The sequence below is a fragment of the Trachypithecus francoisi genome, unplaced genomic scaffold (assembly GCF_009764315.1).
Source record: "Trachypithecus francoisi isolate TF-2019V2 unplaced genomic scaffold, Tfra_2.0 Lachesis_group20, whole genome shotgun sequence".
Classification (NCBI taxonomy): domain Eukaryota; kingdom Metazoa; phylum Chordata; class Mammalia; order Primates; family Cercopithecidae; genus Trachypithecus; species Trachypithecus francoisi.
Genome location: NW_022681466.1, coordinates 71,527,034 through 71,547,078, shown reverse-complemented (window position 1 = coordinate 71,547,078; position 20,045 = coordinate 71,527,034). Strand labels below are relative to the sequence as shown.

The 20,045-nt window shown below is 52.3% G+C and overlaps 1 protein-coding gene across 3 annotated transcripts in view; it reads right to left on the bottom strand.

Annotated features, from left to right (window-relative positions):
• Positions 1-20,045, bottom strand: part of NXN (nucleoredoxin) — a 180,453-nt gene that overhangs the window by 35,047 nt on the left and 125,361 nt on the right. The window contains exon 1 of one of the 3 annotated variants that reach the window (XM_033185214.1): positions 13,738-13,791. The exons of the other annotated variants lie outside the window; for them this stretch is intronic. Coding sequence (XP_033041105.1) covers positions 13,738-13,776 — 39 coding nt within the window. The 5' untranslated portion in view covers positions 13,777-13,791. Of the gene's footprint in view, positions 1-13,737; positions 13,792-20,045 lie in introns of those variants that run through there. 3 annotated transcript variants of the gene reach the window in all.

Here is a 20,045-nt window from a genome sequence, read left to right as displayed (position 1 = left end):
AGGAGACAACATTAGCTCAACTTGGCAAAAATGGAAACGGATGACAAAGTGGGTTATCCAGTTACTTGAAAGTTCCCGCTGCTCCGCCTGGCAGTGGGTTCTGATGAAAACCTCCAAGGCTGTGGTTGGAACTATCCCAGGAATGCAGAGGCCAGCAACGCTTTTACAGTGACCCACAGAGCGACGAAGCACATATCAAAAGGGAATCGGGAAACGGTAAAAATGCCAACGAGAAAGCCCAGCAAGTCTGAAACACCCGTGGGATTCGTCAGCACCCACAGAGGCCGCAGGGAAGGGCAGCCTCGTGATTTCCGAGAAGTCCTGGTTCCTGAGAGCAGCGCGGAATCTGCCCCCGCGTGCTAAGGACTGGGTCTTGCTCTTGACCGGCGTCTCAGCTTTTCTTTCCAACAGCTGCTGCAAATCTGTGGGATCGAGGCAAAGGCAACGCAGATGTAGGCTCCATCAGCAAACTCCTTGGCCAGGTCAGCCAAGCCTTCTCGGCAGACGTCACCCCTGCCCTCCAGCCAAATGCCGACCAAAATCAAAACCACCCTTTCTGTGGAGCTGCATTTGAAAACAGAGTCTGGGCCGGGCGCGGTGGCTCAAGCCTGTAATCCCAGCACTTTGGGAGGCCGAGACGGGCAGATCACGAGGTCAGGAGATCGAGACCATCCCGGCTAACACGGTGAAACCCCGTCTCTACTAAAAAATACAAAAAAATTAGCCGGGCGAGGTGGCAGGCGCTTGTAGTCCCAGCCACTTGGGAGGCTGAGGCAGGAGAATGGCATGAACCCGGGAGGCGGAGCTTGCAGTGAGCTGAGATCTGGCCACAGCACTCCAGCCTGGGTGGCAGAGCGAGACTCCGTCTCAAAAAAAAAAAAAAAAAAAAAAAAAAAAGAAAACAGAGTGTGAGGTGTGCTCCCACCCTTTCTAACCCCAAACGACCAAAGACCGGGATATATGCTGAGAGCAGGAATCCCCCTTATCCCAGCCTCTGATGTCACACCAGGACAAACACTAGCGGTTACTTAGCACAGGCTCTGGCTCCAGAGCCCGGGTCTTCCGTCTGTTCCAGCCACTCATCAGTGGGTGACCCTGGTCAGGAATCTCACCTTCTCTTGGTTTCCTCAGTTGCAAAATGCAGATAACAGAACCTACCCCTCACTGAACTGTTGTGAAGATGAGTTACAGAGAGTGCTTAGCCTGGCCAAGGTTAGGTATGAAATAAATGTTCATTGTTTTCTGCGAAGGAACTGACACAGAGAATGGGTCTCATTCTGGTGCCCAGGCTGGAGTGCAGTGGCGCAATCATGGCTCACTACGGCCTCCACCTCCTGGGCTCAAGCGATCCTCCCACCTCAGCCTCCCAGACTATTGGGATTACAAGCGTGAGCCACTACACCGAGCTTAGCTGCTATTATTATTTTCTTGAGACAGAGTCTTGCTCTGTCGCCCAGGCTGGAGTGAGGCGGCACAATCATGGCTCACTGCAGCCTCCACCTCCCGAGCTCACGTGATCCTCCCACCTCAGCCTCCGAGTAGCTGGGACTACGGTCGCACACCACTGTGCCTCACTAATTTTTTGATGTTTTGTTGCAACAGGGTCTCGCTATGTGTCCCAGGCTGGTCTCAAACTCCTGAGCTCAAGCATTCCTCCCGTCTCAGCCTCCCAAAGTGCTGGGGTTACAGGTGGAAGCCGCCTCACTCAGCCCCCACGCCATCTTCTAAATGCTCCAGCAGGACCTTGTCCTCATCCCCAGAGTTAAGGCCCAATCTTGGATCCTCTTGCTCCTGAGGCATGATTCCCAGTGTGTGATCTGGCCCATGACTGCAATTCTCGGAGCCGAGTATACCTGCTGGCCAAGAGCAGTGCTTGGGCACATTACGTGTCCAATAAATGACAGAGGAACAACAAACCAACAGAAGGAAGGAAGAGAGGAACCACCGTCCTACGGCAGCCAGACCAGATGCCCTCTAAGCAGTCAGACTCAGCTACTTAAATGGCTTTTTCATGACCAAGGCTCCCCCTCATTCCTGGGAGGCCCAGAATGCTCCTGAAATGGCAGAGAAATGATTCAAATCCAGGGCTGGTGGGATGAGAGCTTCTCTCGCTTTGCCCGATGGTGCCTTAGATCCTGCACCCTCCCCACCTCCTCATCCCACCGTCGCCTGGAGCTGAGGCAGAGAACAGACCAGCCCGTGCCACTGAGGGAAAGGGGCGGGGGGGTCCAGGCCAGGCTGATCCGAACCGTCACCAACCTATGAGAATTCCAAACCCTCCTGGTGGATCTGCCATTTTGATGCTACATGTGTTCAGCTGGTTCGCAGAGAGGACCCACATATACCCCATGGGTTGCAAGAGCGTGAGGTTCACAAAATAACGTATCCAGTCTGCTTCCTGCAGACAAAGCCACCAAGCACGGTATTTGCCGCACACCTTCTTTCTGGACCTTCTCTGCCAAGCCAGGCTGTATTAAAATAAAAAGACTGGGTAGAAGGGGATTTAAAATTTATTCATTTCTCTGAATCTCAGAACAGTGAATTTTCTTTTTTTTTTTTTTTTTTTGAGATGGATTCTCGCTCTATCACCCAGGCTGGAGTGCAATGGCGCCATCTCAGCTCACTGCAACCTCCGCCTCTCGGGTTCAAGTGATTCTCCTGCCTCAGTTTCCCGAGCAGCTGGGATTACAGGCACCCGCCACCACACCCAACTAATTTTTGTATTTTCAGTACAGATGGGGTTTCACCATGTTGGCCAGGTTGGTCTCGAACTCCTGATCTCAGGTGATCCACCCAACTCGGCCTCCCCAAGTGCTGGGATTACAGGCGTGAGCCACCGCGCCCGGCCGTATCAGTGAGTTTTCTAACCAATTTGCAGACGACCTAGCTGGGTTTTGCAACCCAACAGAGCTGAATCAGCCGCGACTTACAACCCTCTAATCGAAGTGCCGCAGGGAAATGAAGGTGGTGAGACGCCGAGCGTGCTTCCGAAAACCTTACAGTTTAGAAGTGGAAAACGGTGAAAATGGTAAACACTGTGTGACGTATATTTGGTCACAATATAAAAATAAGAACCTACAACTACACATGGCAGATCAGGCCAACTGCCAGGAGAAATGAGCAAAAAAAGGCCCAGGAGGAAGACTGGCTGCATGCGAGTTTACTAGAGCTGCCGGGAGGACCCTGGCCGCTCCAAGAACTGACCGTTCAGCGTTGAGTTTGGTCCTCACTGGTCAGTGAAATCTTCAGTCCATACCTGTGTTTGCTGGAGGCCGCATGGGATAGAACAAATGGTGGAGAATGTGGTTCTGCAGCCAGACTGCCTGGGTTCAAATCCCCGCTCTGCTGTGACCCACGGGGGAACTCTGGCATGCCACACCACCTCTCAGAGTGCCAGTCTCCTGCTGAGTGAAACGAGGACATTAACAACACTGCTTCGTCCTGGTGCCGTGAGAACTAACTGGATTAAATCACGTGCAGCGCAGACAACACTGCTTGGTTCATAGTGAGTGTCGGGCCGGGCGCGGGGGCTCACGCCTGGAATCTCAGAACTTTGGGAGGCCGAGGAGGGTGGATCACCTAAGGTCAGGAGTTCAAGACCAGCCTGGCCAACATGGTGAAACCCCATTTCTACTAATAATACAAAAATTAGCCGGGCGTGGTGGCGGGCACCTGTAATCCCAGCTGCTTGGGGGCTGAGGCAGGAGAATTGCTTGAACCAGGGAAGCAGAGGTTGCAATGAGCCGAGATCATGCCACTGCACCCGAGACTGGGCAACAAGAGTGAAACTCTGTCTCAAAAACTAAAAACAAAATAAAACACAGGAAGTGTTCAAATACATGCTAAAAATAATGAGGAGGAGGTGTCTGAAAAGAATACTGCCAGCTGTACACAGTGGCTTACGCCTGTAACTTCCGCAGTTTGGGAGGCCAAGGTGGGTGGGTCACTTAAGCTCAGGAGTTCGAGACCCCTGGGCAACACAGTGAAACCCCATCTCTAAAAAATATTAGCCTGGCATGGTGGCACACGTCTGTAGTCCCAGCTACTCGGGAGGCTGAGGGAGGAGGATCACCTGAACCTGGTGTGGTTGAGGCTGCAGTGAACCATGATGGTGGCACCACACTCCAGCCTGGCGACAGAGAGACCTTGTTTTTTTAATTTAAAAAAAAAAAAGGCCGAGCATGGTGGCTCACGCCTATAATCCCAGCACTTTGGGAAGCCAAGGCTGGCAGATCACCTGAGGTCAGGAGTTTGAGACCAGCCCGGCCAACATGGTGAAACCCTGTCTCTACTAAAAATACAACAATTAGCTAGGCAAGGAGGCCGGTGCCTGGAATCCCAGCTACTTGGGAGGCTGAGGCAGGAGAATCACTTGAACCCAGGAGGCAGAGGTTGCAGTGAGCTGAGATCACGCCATTGGACTCCAGCCTGGGTTATAGAGCGAGACTCCGTCTCAAAATAAAAAGAAAAAAGAGACAGAGAGAATACTACCATTTCTACTGGACCATAAATGGAAAAGTATGATGTCCCCTGTAACCGCCATTTAGCATCCATGCCAGCAGCAGGCTCCCATTCTGGTGGAGGGAGAATGGGGAAGTGACTTATTGGGCCTCCTATCAATTTGGGATCCCTCCAGATAGAGGGACCAGGGCACAACCGTTCACAGGAAACGCCAGTTACTCTCTGCCTGGTGTGTAGACTTCTCAAGTCTTAAAAGCCTCACTTCCCATCCTGGCTAACACTGTGAAACCCCGTCTCTACTAAAAAATAGAAAAAAATAGCCGGGCGAGGTGGCGGGCGCCTGTAGTCCCAGCTACTCGGGAGGTTGAGGCAGGAGAATGGCGTAAACCCGGGAGGCGGAGCTTGCAGTGAGCTGAGATCCGGCCACTGCACTCCAGGCCGGGCGACAGAGCGAGACTCCGTCTCAAAAAAAAAAAAAAAAAAAAAAAAAAAGCCTCACTTCACCGGCAAGATATTCTTTTATGACAGAAATCATTTGCTGCCAGTGTGACAGGCAGAGGATCCCATCACCTGCGTCCTCCTTTTCTCTTTATCTAAGAGATGTGTATCCATGGCAAGCCTGCTTCCATCTTAACCTGTTGCTCCAAAGTCCTGTCAAATACACAGACGACTCCCAGGATAAATGACGGCACACTAGGCTTCTCTTAGGGTGAATACAAAACAGCCACTGCCCCCCAACAAGGCTTTCTCCAAGGGGACTGCTGTGTTCTGGCGGCCCCTACTCCTCCATGGCACGGCGGCGAGAGGCACAGTGTGGGGTGAGACCACGGGCACAGGAGCAGATGGCTTGGGTTTGAATCCCGGCTCTGCCACTTTGGGCAAATGACTTAGTCTCCCCACAGCTCACTCTCTTCAGCTGCAAAATGGTCTGGGGGGCGCCTCCCTGCTAGTTACTGTGTGGATAGATGGTATGTGCGAAGGGTGTGGAAACATCCCTGGCTCACAGCGCTCACACGTGAATGCTTCTCACATGTGCCCTTCCAGATGCCATTTCAGAAAGTCCATGCCAGGGCAACGGGCCCCACGCGCACCCCTCACACTGCAGGAGCATCAAAGAGGCAGCACTGGACTAGACGGTGATGATATCACCCTGGCGCCGCCAACCCTGCCAGGGCCGGGACCCAGAGCAGCCCAAGTACACACAGCACATCTCACACGGGCGAGCAGGTCCACCCTGACACAGGAAAGGAAAAGCCCACGAGTGTCCACGTCCCAGCAGTGGCTCTGAGGGGGCAAAGACAAACTGGATAAAAGCAGCAATCCTTCTGATTAAATCTGTTCTACGTCCTTCCAATTACACCTGCTCTAGGCCACGCACAGCGGCTCACGTCTGTAATCCCAGCACTCCGGGGGCCCGAGGTGGGCGGATCACCTGAGGTAGGGAGTTTGAGGCCAGCCTGGCCAATGTGGTGAAACCCCGTCTCTACCAAAAAGGCGAAAATGAGCCAGGCATGACGGCACACACCTGCAATCCCAGCTACTCAGGAGGCTGCGACAGGAGAACGGCTTAAACCTGGGAGGCACAGGTTGCGGTGAGCCGAGACCCGCCATTGCACTCCAGCCTGGGCAACAGAGTGAGGCTCCCTCTCAAATACAAAACAAAAAACCTGCTCGACATCCTTCCAGTTAAACCCACCACTTCATCAAGGAGAGAAAGACATTTTCCAGGCTAGCACTGGTCTTTTTCAAAATGGGAGATGGCAGAATTTTATACAGAAACAGTCCCTAGTTCCAACCAGAAAGCCCAGAGACACAGGGGAGCCGCTGGTGTCCATGCAGGTGGAGCATGAGAGGCTAAGAAATGGAAACACAGTGCTGCGCGTGGCCGGGAACCAGGTCCGGCTGTGGGCTGCAGTTCCGTGGTCCGTGGGGGGGCAGGGGGTGGCGGGGGAAGGTCATGTGGGTTACTGGGGAGGATGAAGGATGAACACAGGAAACAAGCCGCGTTTCACATGCAACCCACCTTCGAAGACGCCAACCAGAGGCACCTACGGCACATCCCAAGTCGCAGGGGTGGGGAAGGGGACCCATCTCCTCCTCCTTTCCAGGAGTCACTACTCCTCAGACAACTTGGCTACTAAACTTCCATTCAGAAAGCTGCACTTTCAGGCAGGGTGCACTGGCTCATGCCGGTAATCCAGCACTTTGGGAGGCCAAGGAGGGTGGATCATTTGAGGTCAGGAGTTCGAGACCAGCCTAACACAGAGAAACCCCGTCTCTACTAAAAATACAAAAATTAGCCAAGCTTGGTTACGCGCACCTGTAATCCCAGATATCTGGGAGGCTGGGGAAGGAAAACTGCTTGAACCTGGGAGGCGGAGGTTGCAGTGAGCCGAGATCGCGCCATTGCACTCCAGCCTGGTCAACAAGAGCAAAACTCCGTCTCAAAAAAAAAAAAGGAGAAAGAAAGCTGCACCTTCAGACTGAATTCAATGAACAACAACAAATGAGTGAGGTAAAAATAACAGCCACAAACGCAGAGACAAACACAGCGATGTTTACTTCCCACCCTTTCAAACGTGCCCAACGCAAAATATTTAATTACGGGAGTCGGCTGCCGGCATGGGGAGTCCAGCTCCCCGACACAGGGAATGCGATCTCATTTGTAACACCAATTAAGGAGGTTCATTTACTGTGCCCTTCGACTTCCTGCCCTCGTGGCTCCGCGAGCCAGGAGATGAGCAGTTAGCTGGGAGCACAAACGGCATATGGCTGCCAGGCTTTCTGGCGGCACCACCGACGAGGGAAGGCTGTTTCCCCACGCTGCAGCTCCCGCAAGCCGACAGAAGGGATTTCCTGAAGCCCCATCTGGTATAAAAGCCTCCACTGGGCAGAGTGGTTTGGAACAGCAAGCGGGTGGCTGGTAATAGCAGGCGAGGGCCATATGCTCTCAGGAGAGGAGATCTTAGGAAGCGGCTGGGAGTTTGCACAGGAGGGGGACGAGAAGCCAGCATGAGTATGGAGTCAGGGTGACCCCTGTCCCAGCGGCAGTCACTTCTAGTGGGGGATAGCGTTTCTTGGGCCTCTGCTGACATTACCAGGAAAGAGCTCAGATGTGCCACGCTCACTCTGAGTGGCGCCTTTCGACGCGAATGTCGGGACCCTGACCTGCAGCCGTGTCCTTGGGAGATGCACCAACACACGGGTGTCAACCCAGAATGTTAAGTTCATTCACAAAGAGAAACAAATCTGAACGTTTTCACTCCAGATCTTTCCAGAACCCGTGAGGAATGCGGACTCTGTGGAGGGAAAAGTGTCATTCCTCTCGCTTTGGGAATCCGCTGCAAAACACCCCTGTCCAGGCCGTTGTGCGTCCCGTCCTGCCCCTCCTTAGCTGGAAGGTGGGAGACGTCACCAGTTCACCCCAACCCCAGCCCATCCACTCCTGTGGCTCAGTACAAGCTATGAGGCGATCGTGTGTGAAGGCCAATGAAAGGACTTTGCAATAAATACAAAAATATGGTAGGTTTCTACATACAAGGCTTCTTTTTTCTTTTTCTTTTCTTTTTTTCTTTTTCTTTTTCTTTTTTTGAGATGGAGTCGTCTTCTGTCACCCAGGCTGGAGTGCAGTGGTGCGATCTTGGCTCACTGCAACCTCCGACTCCCGGGTTCAAGCGATTCTCCTGCCTCAGCCTCCTGAGAAGCTGGGATTACAGGCACCTGCCACCACGCACGGCTAATTTTGGTATTTTTAGTAGAGATGAGGTTTCACCATGTTGCCCAGGCTGGTGTCAAACTCTTGACATTGTGATCCGCCTGCCTCGGGCTCCGAAAGTGCTGGGATTACAGGCGTGAGCCACCGTGCCCGGCCTGGTTTTTCTAATTAAAAAATCCATGCCAAGATGCCGTCTTTTAAATTAAAACAAAAATCCATGCCAAGACGCCTGAAAACAGACCTACCCCCAGGAGACAGGGTCAGTGCAGGTGCCCGAGGGTAGGACACCGGGGCTCACCCCAGGACCCTAGAGCTCCAGGCTCTGATTTTCTAGTAATTTCCAACATAGCACTTGACTGACATGTCCAGGATGGACTCACTGCACGTGAGAGAACTCCTAGGACCAGCTGCTACAGTGAGAAGCTCCAGTGAGAAAGGTCGATTCCATAAACTGTGGGAATACGGGAGGTGATCCACCAAATTGAGAGAGAGAGAGAATTCCACCGTTCTAGAATCCTACCATCATCACCCTTACAGACTCAACATCTGAGAGAGAATTCCCCCCTTCCAGAATCCCACCGTCATCATCCTTAGGGACTCGGCATCCAAACACCATCTCACCTCTCCCTCATCAGACGAGGCCCTGCAGGGCCTCCATCTTAGGCCATGTTGTACCTTCAGGGCCTCACACGCGGCAGATACTCAGTAACTGGGGATGCTGATGACACTTAGCACTCAGGCCCATCAGCTGGATGCCAACATGTGCTACCAGCTCCTCACATGTGACCTGGAGACGCAGCATGAGCCACAGGCAGGCCGATATTCCATTTTCACACATTCGTCATGGCTCCTCAGCAGAAAAGAAACCAGGAAAATAGGCTGGGTTTGGTGTCTCACACCTGTCATCCCAGCACTTTGGGAGGCCGAGGAGGGCGGATCACCTGAGGTCAGGAGTTCGAGACCAGCCTGGTCAACACGGCAAAACCCCATCTCTACTAAAAACACAAAAGTTAGCCGGTTGTGGTGGCGCCTGCCAGTCGTCCCAGCCACTTGGGAGGCTGAAGCAAGAGAATGGCTTGGAGGAGGGAGAATCGCTTGAACCCGGGGGCGGAGCTTGCAGTGAGCCGAGACCATAGCACTGCACTCCAGCCTGGGCGACAGAGCGAGACTCCGTCTCAAAAATAAATAAATGTAGTTTTAAAAATTAGGTGTTAGGAATAATGTTCAAAATTTCAAGGAAATTGCCGGGCACAGTGGCTTATGCCTGCAATCCCAGCACTTTGGGAGGCCGAGGCAGATGGATCACAAGGTCAGGAGCTCAAGACCAGCCTGGCCAAGACAGTGAAACTTCGTCTCTACTAAAATTACTAAAATTAGCCGGGTGTGGTGGCAGGCACCTATAATCCCAGCTACTTGGGAGGCTGAGGTAGGGAACTGCTGAACCCGGGACGCAGAGGTTGCAGTGAGCCAAGATCGCACCTTTGCCTGGCGACGGAGACTCTGTCTCAAAACAATAAAAATAAAAAATAAGGAAATTGAACACACGAACAAAGGATTTTTAGCAAAGCAATTGTATTTCTGCACAGAGGGGTGCCTCCCTGGCCAGTCACCGCGAGAGTGCACCTGAACACCTGAACAAAGGGGCACGAGAGCCTTTATTGTTGACGCAAGTCCTGCCTCTGTGCCCTGGTTTTACTGGCCAGCGTCGGGTCGTATAATATAAACTAATCCCAGTTGGCTAAACATGTGACTCTTTTTAGATAGGGTGGGCACATAAAAGAAAGTGGAGGGAAAGGGGAAGGGTGTCTGTAATGAGCCAGAAAGTTAGTCTTTTTTTAACATAAGGAAAGGAATGTGAGCTGGTATTAACAGCGCCTGGTACTGTGGCGTGCCTGGGTGTTTAATAAAGGTGAGAAGGGAAAAGGAGAAAAATGGGGGAGGGGGAGGAGGTACTGTGAATTAAAGAATAAAAGATTGATCCGATTATGTGAAGAGAAACCTCATCATATCCCACATAGGCAAATCGTCTCGAAACTTTCCGTGGCTTCTGGTAGACGAGGAATGTGACTGCGCAGCGCCTACCACCCAAAATGCGGTCATAAATTACAAGTCAGCAGGGTGAGCTTTTCCACGTCCGCTCTGCACAATGAACAGAAGAGCAGGAAGTGTGGTTGGTGAGAACCATGGAGATGTTAATCATTTCGGCAGCGTCCGTACCTGTCCCCCCCGCGGAGCCATTAGCACTCGGCACAGCTCCCTTCTCGATTTCCTGTTTGATTGTTATTTCACCACGGCTTTCTTTTCCCCTTCTCGGCTACATGGAAACCTCTGTTTCTTGGCAGAACTTTCTGAGTGCCCAGTTACAAACCCCTTGTTGACCACGTTCCTGCTTCGGGAAATCCCCACTGAGCCCTGGCCAAATGACAAGGAGAGGAAACATTTACAATGATGTGAACAACTCCCAGCCTGGAAACAGAGATCAAAGGGAGCAGTCAGAAGGGACGGTTCTGCAGGAGCCTAGCGCGGGGAGGCTCCCTCTAAATTAGCCTGGACTGGTCCACAGCCGTCACATCACCTCACCGGGAATCCAGCAAGCCAGGCACGTCCGCAGCTCGGCAAACAGCCTCAGCCCCACTGCCGCAGACCAGCCGCGTCCACAGCAAAAGGAATCGTGTCCGACACTAAGAAACTGTGACCACCGGATACCAAGATGCCTTTACATAGAAACAGACTGTGGCTCGCATTCATTCCCTCCACCAGCTCCTGAAATGAAAGGGTTCCGTCGCACAGGGAAATAAGTAACAGCAGGGAGAGAGGGGGGGGAGGCAAATTGTTTGGAAAGTAGAAGACAGGGTGGAAAAGATGAAATTCAAGACAGATGTGTGAGACCCACAGACATATGTCTTTGAATTTATGCATCCAAGTGATTCATGTAGAATAAGAAAAAACAGCTACAAGCCCAATACAGAAATAGGAGTAAATACAGAACAAAGTATCACCTTCCCGTCCTCTTCCAGATCACTGTCAATTCCCATCTCTCTTTCTGCTACATAAAGTTGTTACAAAACCAGCGAGTGAAGGATCGAAGATGAAACACTATTAATTAAGCAGAGTTTCTCTGTGGTCCCTGTCACCCTCAGGAGGACTTCAACCCCTGATAATTCATTTCCAGTTACTGAACGTTGATTTCCTTTTTTTTTTTTTTGAGATGGAATCCTGCCGTGTCGCCCAGGCTGGATTGCAACGGCACGATCTCCGCTCACTGCAACCTCTGCCTCCCTGCTTCACGCAGTTCTCCTGCCTCAGCCTCCTAAGTATCTGGGATCATAGGCACCCATCACCACGCCCGGCTAATTTTTTTTGTACTTTTAGTAGAGACGGGGTTTCACCATGTTGGCCAGGCTGGTCTCGAACTCCTGACCTCAGGTGATCCGCCCACCTCAGCCTCCCAAAGTGTTGGGATTACGGGCGTGAGCCACCGCGCCTGGCTGATTTCTTGCCAATAAAAGTTATTGCTGTGGCTCAACACGAGCAGGATTTAAAAAACAGTAGCATTTGCCAGGTTAATGCCTGGCCATTCAGAAAAAATAAACCAGGAAATTTAGATGGGTGTTTCCATCAAAACACAAAAGTCCAAGGCTCTGGCCGGAAAGCCATTTTTACAATGCAGTATTCGTGCGTGTTGTTTTACTTCCAAACAGCGAACTCAAAGGAGCCACGACAGGACTGGTTCCAAATGCCTCCTACTGAGAAAAACACAGGCGGCTCGGCTCCCTGGTTACTTTCTCTGTTTGAGGCTTCAGAAGCTAATAAGAAAGTGGAGAACGGCAAGAATGGCCCTAGATGCTAGACGCGGCAGACAGGGAGGCTGAAGCATGGTCTGAGGACGATGGCCGGGGATGGTGGAGATGACGGAGGTTTTCTGGAAAGGCCAAGTGCCCGGTTTCAGCAGGAGGTCGGCTCTATACCACTCATGTGCCTGGTCATTTTTCATCAGTAAACATTTATCGAGCATCTCAAACCTACCAGGTATTTGTGCCAGACAGTATGGGGTCAGATCAAGACAAAGGTCTTCGCCTTTGAGAAAGGAAAGGAGCCTGTCTGGGTATGTAACAGGCTCCAGCTTCCTCTCTAGACCCTCCCCTGGGATGGCAGTCCCCGGCCCGCCCACACCCTTTGTTCCACGGGCTTCTGCCTTGGGCCACAGGTAATCGGGGTGGGTGTACACCCTTGATCTAACACCAATCACGCTCTCTCCTGGGAATTCAGAAACTGGACACAAAGATGGATTTACTGAGATCGGAGCTTCCCAGCTGGGTGCAGTGGCTCACACCTGTAATCCCAGCACTTTGGGAGGCTGAGACAGGTGGGTCACCTGAGGTCAGGAGTTCGAGACCAGCCTGGCCAACATGGTGAAATCCAATCTCTACTAAAAACACACAATTAGCTGGGCGTGGTGGCACATGCCTGTAATCCCAGCTACTCAGAAGGCTGAGGCAGGAGAATCCCTTGAACCTGGGAGGCAGAGGATGCAGTGAGCTGGGATCACACCACTGCACTCCAGCCTGGGGGACAGAGTGAGACTCCGTCTCAAAAAAAAAAAAAAAGGAGATGTGAGCTTCCCAACCAGTGTGCTACGAGCAGGCTCCAGGAGGGCACCGCACTGACCCTCTCAGCCTCAGGGGCCGCTGGACTCCCTCCTCCCTCCCTCCACATCCTTGTCCTCTGGCAGACAGCTGCCTCATCCCTTTATCTCCACAGACAAGCAATCCTCATTTCCTAAACGTGGCAGAATGCAGAGAAGGTAGAGGAGTGTTGAAGAGTTGACAGTGGAGGTGAGAACCATAAACTCACATAAAAGGCAGGCAGGGGTCGCCTTGCTGGGCCAGGGACAGCAGACAGAAATGGAGCTGAGGCCGGGCACGGTGGCTCAAGCCTGTAATCCCAGCAATTTGGGAGGCCGAGACGGGCGGATCACGAGGTCAGGAGATCGAGACCATCCTGGCTAACATGGTGAAACCCCGTCTCTACTAAAAATACAAAAAACTAGCCGGGCGAGGTGGCGGTCGCCTGTAGTCCCAGCTACTCGGGAGGCTGAGGCAGGAGAATGGCGTGAACCCGGGAGGCGGAGTTTGCAGTGAGCTGAGATCCGGCCACAGCACTCCAGCCTGGGCGGCAGAGCGAGACTCCGTCTCAAAAAAAAAAAAAAAGAAATGGAGCTGATACACAGGAGGACAGACGAGGGGCAGGAAAGACACCAGAGTCAGAGAGGAGGGAATGAGAGAAGCTGCAGAGCCCCCAAGGAGCCCAAAAACGACTGCTCCTGAACCCAGGCTGGACCCCCACATCCCAACTGGGTGCCGTTCCTGCATCCGGACACCCCTGCAATGAACGACCGTGTTTGGAGAGTCTTACCCAAACGACGTAAGGCAGCTGGAGTCCATTTCTGCTCCTCGTAAACAACAACTAAGACAGGTACATAGGTCTGTGTGTGTGGAGAGTCTGAGCACATCACTAAATCCTCACTGCTTAGAATGCCAGAAAAAGAAAAGCAGAATCACCTGACAGAGGCTCTCAGCCCTTTCAAATCCCTTTCTCATGGCTCATTCTTCTATCCTCCCCCAGGAGCCCCGGGGCCCGGGGAGGAGACACCTGCTCCTGCTCCCACGAGATACGCAGAGGAAGGAGCAAGACGACCGCTTCAGACAAGGGAGCAAATGAGTTTCCCGGATCTCTTGCTCCATGCAGCCAGCAGCCCATTTCTGAAGTGGGAGCCTAAGATACACAAAGGTGTCACATGTGTGCGGACACCAGGAAAGTCAGTCCACTGCTCTGACCTGTGGGTCCAAGGAAAGTGGCCATGAGCAAACTCACAAACTTGCCAAGAAATGCCATTCTGTGAGTTCCCAAAGTAGGGCTCTTCCTCCAGGAAGGTTGTGCGAGCTGGCTGTCTCCAGTGGGCTCTGGAGAGGGGGACCCGGGAGCTGAGTCAGGAGGAACGAAGGCGGGAGGTTTCCTCTGCAGACAAGATGAACGGCCACACGTCCCTTAGAGCACACTTCCGACACAGAATCACACACATGATATTCATAAGCAGGCACAGTACGTCCCCCAACTTTAGTTTTCAAAGGCAGTTCAGTGAGGGCCGTCGGCGGGCACTCCCCGGCCAGGTGTGTGGGCACCTTCCCGTGAGCTGGTTGCAGACACCGCTGGTGCCACAGAACCAAGATGGGCAGAGGGTGGAGTTCCTGAGGCTGCAACGAGACTTGACTTTCTCCTCCAGAACAGAAACATCCCAGTGAGTCAGACCCGGATGATGCCATGAAAATCACTTGCTTAGGAAACTTAAAACTGCTGAGGCCTTCGGAACAGAAACCACACACAAACGGCTTCTCCATCAGGAGCACGGCTTCCTGGGACAGGCTGACCGATTTATAGAGCACAATAATCCTGTCAACTTTCAGCAGAACCGAACTGCTAAACATCAACAAGTTCCAACCTGGTCTCCAGACCACCCAGAGAAAGGTCTGTGTCCAAACGCCGGGGGATGCGGTGGGAGGCCCGGGTCCAGCAAGCCTGAGCTCCACTTTTCACTTGGCTACGGCTCCACCCAAAGTTCCCCGGTTGAAATGAAGGCGCCAGGACAAAGAGCAGCACAAGCCTGCCTGCTCCTGGGGCAGCCCTGGGCTGCCGAAGGGAGAGAAGATGCTTAGATAGCATGGGGGTGGGGGGGATGCGGAGGGGCTGAGGGGCTACAGAATGGATCTGAGGTCACCCTGTACCCCGGTCACACGAAAGGGCAGGTGGAAAGAGCAGGGTGGCAAAGTCAGCCAGGCTGGGAATGTCCCTTCACCTCTCCGAGAAGCTACTTCCGCTGTACACTGGGAGAAATCCTTGTGCTTGCCTCATGGGCTTGCTATGAAGATGAAGCCAGATGTGAAACCCAGATGGCTGCTCCCAGCACCCAGTTTCCAAGCTCCAGCATCCACATGTATCATTTACAACGTGTGCTCTCCTCACTCAGACGCTTATTCACTTATTTTGCTTTGAGTAGACTCCTTTAAAAAAGAATCTATTTTGAAAGGAAACTTTATATTGCTATTGTAAGTGGAGAACCAGTACCACTCACCATAAATAGAGGCTAAGTGTCATAAATGAAAAGAACAAAGAACAAGCCATCATTACACGTGATCTGACTCATGCTGCCTGCGGAAAGCTGAGGTCGGCTTTCTCTACTGGAGGGAGATTAGCAGGTTTGCCAGTGGTTTAAAGATGGCGCCACAGCCAGACTTTCTCCTGATCTAACCAGAGACTTGAAATGGAGAGTGGAAAAAGTTGGAAAACGCTGTAGCTCAATTAGGGGCGCCAGTCTCAGGAACGGCCCTGCCACCCTAAGCCCTTAGGTCCTATGCCAATGGAGGCAGCGACGAGAAAAGGGATCAGGAATCCTGTGGCCCTGGCTTATCCCTGCATGCTGGCCAAGGCCCCGCAGCCTCTAGAAGGCTCTTGGCCAAGCAGCAATGCCTGCTGGCTTAGTCCCAGCTCTTCTGCCATCCGGAGGCATCCCGATGACACCTCCTCACAAGTCCCATCAACGAGAACCTGCCTTAGCCACAGCCTCAGTCTCAGCCACAGTCAGGGGCGTCTCCAGCAGGGAACTTCATCAAACCCCCCATTGACCGGGACGTGGGCCACAGACTCCCTGGGACCCCTCGTGCCCACAGCTGGCGTCTTGCTCCCCAAACTCAACCCTGTTTTCTCTCTCCTTTCTACCGCCAGAAAAAGTCAGGACAGATTATGTAGACAGACTTGCCTCTGAATGTCCATACTGACGTCTAGAAAATTTCAGGGGAGGGGAAAAAAGAAACCCCAACACTTCCTTTCCTTTCCAGCTCCCAGAGCTCCGAGTTGTTGTGGGATTTGGATACGGGGCTCCTGGAAGCAGATGTCAAGCAGAAAGTAGGCTTGGGTGGGTGGAGGAGGGAGGCAGGACCCCTGTCTGCTCTCTGAGTGGGTCCACGTCTCCCTGCACGGTTGGGGTTATGCGTATGCCAAGTCTAACCGTTCCTGTCCTTACAAAGGAGGCCTGGAATTCCTTCCAGCACACGCTGCAAACTGGGAGGAAAGAGCTTCACCAGAAGTGTTGAATGCAGCATTTCCCCAGGACGCCCGTTTCCCCAGGACGCCCGTTTCCCCAGGACGCCCGTTTCCCCAGGACACCCATTTCCCCAGGACGCCCGTTTCCCCAGGATGCCCGTTTCCCCAGGACACCCGTTTGCCCAGGACGCCCGTTTCCCCAGGACACCCGTTTCCCCAGGATGCCTCAGAGTCTCAGGGAGTCATGCAGATTTCCAGGCCCCACCTCTGACCCACTGGATCTGACTCCCAGGGGGTAAGACCTAAAGTGGAAATTTTTTCTTTTTTTTTTTTTTGAGACGGACTTTCGCTCTGTCACCCAGGCTGGGGTGCAGTGACGCCATCTCGGCTCACTGCAAGCTCCGCCTCCCGGGTACAAGCGATTCTCCTGCCTCAGCCTCCTGAGTAGCTGGGACTATAGAAGACCGCCACCTCGCCGGGCTAAAAATGTAAATGTTAAGAAAGTTCCCAGCCAGGCGCGGTGGCTCACACCTGTAATCCCAGCACTTTCGGAGTCCGTGGATCATCTGAGGTCAGGAGTTTGAGACCAGCCTGGCCAACATGGCAAAACTCCATCTCTACTAACAATACACAAATTAGCCGGGTGTAGTGGTGCACACCTGTAATCCCAGCTACTCAGGACGCTGAGGCAGGACAATCGCTTGAACCCGGGGGGCGGAGGTTGCAGTGAGCCGCGATCACGCCACTGCCCTACAGCCTGGGTGACGGAGCGAGACTCTGTCTAAAAAAAAAAAGAAAAGGGAAAAAGAGAAAGCTCCAGGTAACTCAGGCCCACTGAAGTCTCCTTCCCACGTGGTGTCCCTCTGTCTTTACTGTCCCTCGCCCTGAAGATATCAGCTCAAACACCAGCTCTTCGGGAGCCTTCTCTGCCCACTACCTCCCTCCCAAGTTCAGACCAGGTGCTCTGTTACATGTCCAAGCCCTAGTACTTTCTCTTCCTTTACAGTACTTCTCACTATTTCTATTACATATTTTTAAATTTTTTTTTTTTCAAGACGGAGTCTTGCTCTCTCACCAGGCTGGAGTGCAGTGGCACGATCTCGGCTCACTGCAACCTCCGCCTCCCGGGTTCAAGCAATTCTCCTGCCTCAGCCTCCCGAGTAGCTGGGATTACAGGCGTGCACCACCACACCCGGCTAATTTGTGTATTTTTAGCAGACACGGGGTTTCACAGTGTTGGCCAGGATGGTCTCGAACTCCTGACTTCGTGATCCGCCCACCTCAGCCTCCCAAAATGCTGGAATGACAGGCGTGGGCCCCAGCGCCCGGCCCATTTCCGTTCTATATTTGTGTGACTTGTTGAATCAGATGTGCCCCCCCACTGGACTCCAGAGCTTCATGAGGCCAGGGAGATACTTAGCTCACTCTGCTTCTGGCATCATGCATGGCACAAAGTAGGCTTGCAGTAAAAATATCTGTGGATTAAATGAATGAATCTGGAATAGCTGTTTCTGATTCTCCCTTCCCACTGTACTCGCTCTTCTCAAGTTTTTTGGACACTTGAAAGCAGGTACTTCGGAGGAAAGATCCTACCGCTAGAATATTTTTTAGTTAGATGGATTTAAAATGATCCCACCTGCTCACTTGAGTGGAGTTTTAACAGTTTAAAATTTAGGCCGGGTGCGGCAGCTCACGCCTATAATCCCAGCACTTTGGGAGGCCGAGGCGGGTGGATCACGAGGTCAGGAGATCACAGACCACCCTGGCTAACACGGGGAAACCCCGTCTCTACTAAAAGATACAAAAAAAATTAGCCAAGCATGGCGGCGGGTGCATGTAGTCCCTGCTACTTGGGAGATCGCACCATCGCACTCCAGCCTGGGCGACAGAGCGAGACTCGTCCCCAAAAAAAATCTGCGGCCAGGCGCGGTGGCTCACGCCTGTAATCCCACCACTTTGGGAGGCCAAGGAGGACGGATTACCTGAGGTCAGGAGTTCGACACTATTCTGGTCAACATGGTGAAACCCCATCTCTACTAAAAATACAAAAATTAGCCAGGTGTGGTGGCTCATGCCTGTAATCCCAGCTACTTGGGAGGCTCACGCAGGAGAATTGCTTGAACCCAGGAGGCGGAGGTTGCAGTGAGCCAAGATTGTACCTCCAGCCTGGGTGACAGAGCGAGACTCCATCTCAGAAAGAGTTTAAAATTTTGCATATGGAAGCTGAGTGCAGAGGCTCACACCTATCACACCTATGATCACACCTATCACACCTATAACCACAAGTGCTTTGGGAGGCCAAGGTGGGAGGGTCAACTGAGCACAAGAGTTTGAGACCAGCCTGGGCAATATAGCAAGACCCCATCTCTACAAAAAGGAAAACATTCGCTTGGTGTGGTGGAGCAAACCGGTGGTCCCAGATAACTGAGAGGCTGAGATGGGAGGATCACCTGAGCCCAGGAGTTTTTGAGGCTGCAGTGAGCTCTGATCATGCCACTGCATTCCAGCTTGAGTAACAGAGCAAGACATGATCTCAAATACATAAATAATTTTCATAGACTAACAAAGAAGAAGAAGCAAGGTGGCCTTTGAACCCCCCGGGTCTGAGAGAGCCCTAAGGGGTTCCAGGACAGCTTTGCTCAGGGTTACAATCAGAGGGAAGTAAACGGTTTCCACCCAATCCAAGATATCTTCTTTGCGGCTGGGAAAAACTTGACTGCTCCCCAGGATCCAGATGTGGGTAAAACTTCCCCCAGATTTATCTCTTACATTCTATTCATGAATAGGTTTGTTGAAAAGTTTTGTTTGAAATTAGTAGAACTCTCTCTGAAAACACGCCCCAGAAGGAAGCAGTCCTCCCATTCTCCAGCAAGGACAGGCAAGGCCCCATCTGATCCCCCAGTTCTGGCAGCCAAATACCCACACGTGTTTAGCTGTGCCATGGGATATGTAGAATAAATTAAGTTTAGGGGAAAAAATCATAAAACAAGCCTCTGAGTCTAAAGACTCTGTGTACCTTGGCAAGAGGAATGTGTGCGTTACAACAAGCCCTATCCAGCGTGCCAGAGAACTCAATCAAAACCAGCAGAAAATGATTCCTGTCGTATGAGATGGGCAAGTCCACAGCCGGCCCCTCTGGGAGATGAAGATAAGAGGGTCCAATCTAGGCCGGGCGCAGTGGCTCACACCTGTAATCCCAGCACTTTGGGAGGCCTAGGCAGGCAGACCACGAGGTCAAGAGATCAAGACCATCCTGGCCAACATGGTGAAACCCCGTCTCTACTAAAAATACAAAAATTAGCAGGGCGTGATGACGGCTCCTGTAATCCCAGCTACTCGGGAGGCTGAGGCAGGAGAATCGCTGGAACCCGGGAGGTGGAGGTTACAGTGAGCTGAGGTCGTGCCATTGCACTCCGGCCTGGCAACAAAGTGAGACTCTGTCTCAAAAAAGAAAGGGTCCAATCTCTCCTTGCATTTGCCAAAATTCTTTTGCATCATGGCTGAGGACTAAAACCCTAAGTAAGAGGAGACGGACATTCTAAAGTCAAAGCCTCTGCAAACACAAAACAAACTCCACGGGAAAACCTGCCTACTGAAGTCTTTACCTCTGGGACTCCGGCTGGATGTCTTCTGCTAGGAGATGAGTCTTAAGTCACCGCAGGGCATGCTTTAGAACGGGAGTCTGTGGATAAAGTAGGGCTCCACTGGTCTTGCTAAGTACTTGTCTTTTTTTCTTTTTTTTTTTCTTGAGACAAGAGTCTCCCTCTGTCAC